Source organism: Aplysia californica, unplaced genomic scaffold (genome assembly GCF_000002075.1).
Source record: "Aplysia californica isolate F4 #8 unplaced genomic scaffold, AplCal3.0 scaffold00288, whole genome shotgun sequence".
In the NCBI taxonomy this organism is placed as follows: domain Eukaryota; kingdom Metazoa; phylum Mollusca; class Gastropoda; order Aplysiida; family Aplysiidae; genus Aplysia; species Aplysia californica.
Genome location: NW_004797558.1, coordinates 12,299 through 13,646, shown reverse-complemented (window position 1 = coordinate 13,646; position 1,348 = coordinate 12,299). Strand labels below are relative to the sequence as shown.

General features: G+C 40.3%; 1 protein-coding gene across 1 annotated transcript in view; it reads right to left on the bottom strand.

Annotated features, from left to right (window-relative positions):
* LOC101853468 (paired box protein Pax-6) overlaps positions 1–1,251 on the bottom strand; it is a gene marked incomplete at its 5' end in the record, with an annotated part of 3,491 nt that extends 2,240 nt beyond the window's left edge. Inside the window, 2 exon segments of the mRNA XM_005101558.2 lie at positions 31–159; positions 1,148–1,251. Coding sequence (XP_005101615.2) covers positions 31–159; positions 1,148–1,251 — 233 coding nt within the window.
* Between the last annotated feature and the right edge of the window lie 97 nt (positions 1,252–1,348).

Here is a 1,348-nt window from a genome sequence, read left to right as displayed (position 1 = left end):
GAGGGGGGAGGGGGGGAATGGGTTGCCTACCTGTCGAGACGGAGTTGTGGGGCGATTGTCCCATGGGATGGTTCTGGTGCATGCCTCCCGTGGACGCACACGGGGGCCGGGCATAGTTTCCCAGAGACAGGGGGTGCTCGTAGCCACGGGGGTTATATTCTGAGGGCAAACACAATCAAACCAATCAATCAATCTATCAATCCATCAGATAATTAAGCATTCAATCAAGCAAGCAAGCAAACAAGCAATGAAGCGATCAGTATATCGATCAGTAGATCCGTTCAGTTTGTCTTATGCTCAGTAAAGGAGAATCGCTCTACGAATAGACAACTGACACCGGTCATGAGTACTTTACGATTTTGAAATATTTGTTACTCGTACGAAAAGAAGTTTATATAGACAATTAGAAAGAAAAAAATTTAACATAATATGGTACGAATAAGAAGAACAAGAAATCGAACGAGAACGAATATTAACAAAACAAACGAATAAATGCAGGTTTTTAACTATAACACTTGTGTTTCTGTTTTCCACTTTTTAAAATTCTTTACAAAGAAAACATGAGAGATCTGACAAAATGATATAACAGACCCTAAAATCAGTAAGTCTCATTGCTTCATTCACTCTCAAGAAAAAATTCCCGGAAAAAGAAAAAACAGGATAATACATAAGTGGAATCATGGAAAATATATTTTTTTAAATTTGAAACAACAAGCCTCAGAAATAGTACAATTAACCATTACAACTCTTTAGAAAAACAACAAGCAAAAACAAACAAGAAAGTGTTTATGTAGGAGACACATCAGAATTATTATCTAATAATAATCACATGGTAGCATGAAATCTTGGGAAATTATGAACACCACGATAGCGCATAGACTCTTCAAAATTTTCCTCTTTTAGGGAGGGGGGGAACTGACCAACCAGAAGACAGGGAATAATATTTAGGTGCAAGCCAGCCACCTATTATCGAGAAGAAAAGTAGAGGCCCTCAGACACTGATGGCCGCAGTGTACAATATCATTATAATGCTCTTTAGAAATTGCAGTGGGGAAATGATAGGTCGTACATGTAGTTTGAATAGGTGATTGTCCTACAGGTGACCGTTGGTACAGGTTTGACTGCTTTTAAATAAGATAAAATTTACCTGGTAGCATGCAGGAGTAGGATGAGGGTGCCGAGGACTGCAGGCAGGCTGGGTTGGGCGGTATGTTGTTGGACAGAGAGTAACTCGGCATGGGAGGCATGGTGCTGTGGAAGAGGAGTTGTACGGTATTGTTTAAATGTTTTTGTACTGCAAGTGATCGCGAGTGAGTGAGTGTGTGTGTTTGTGTGTGTGTGTGGGGGT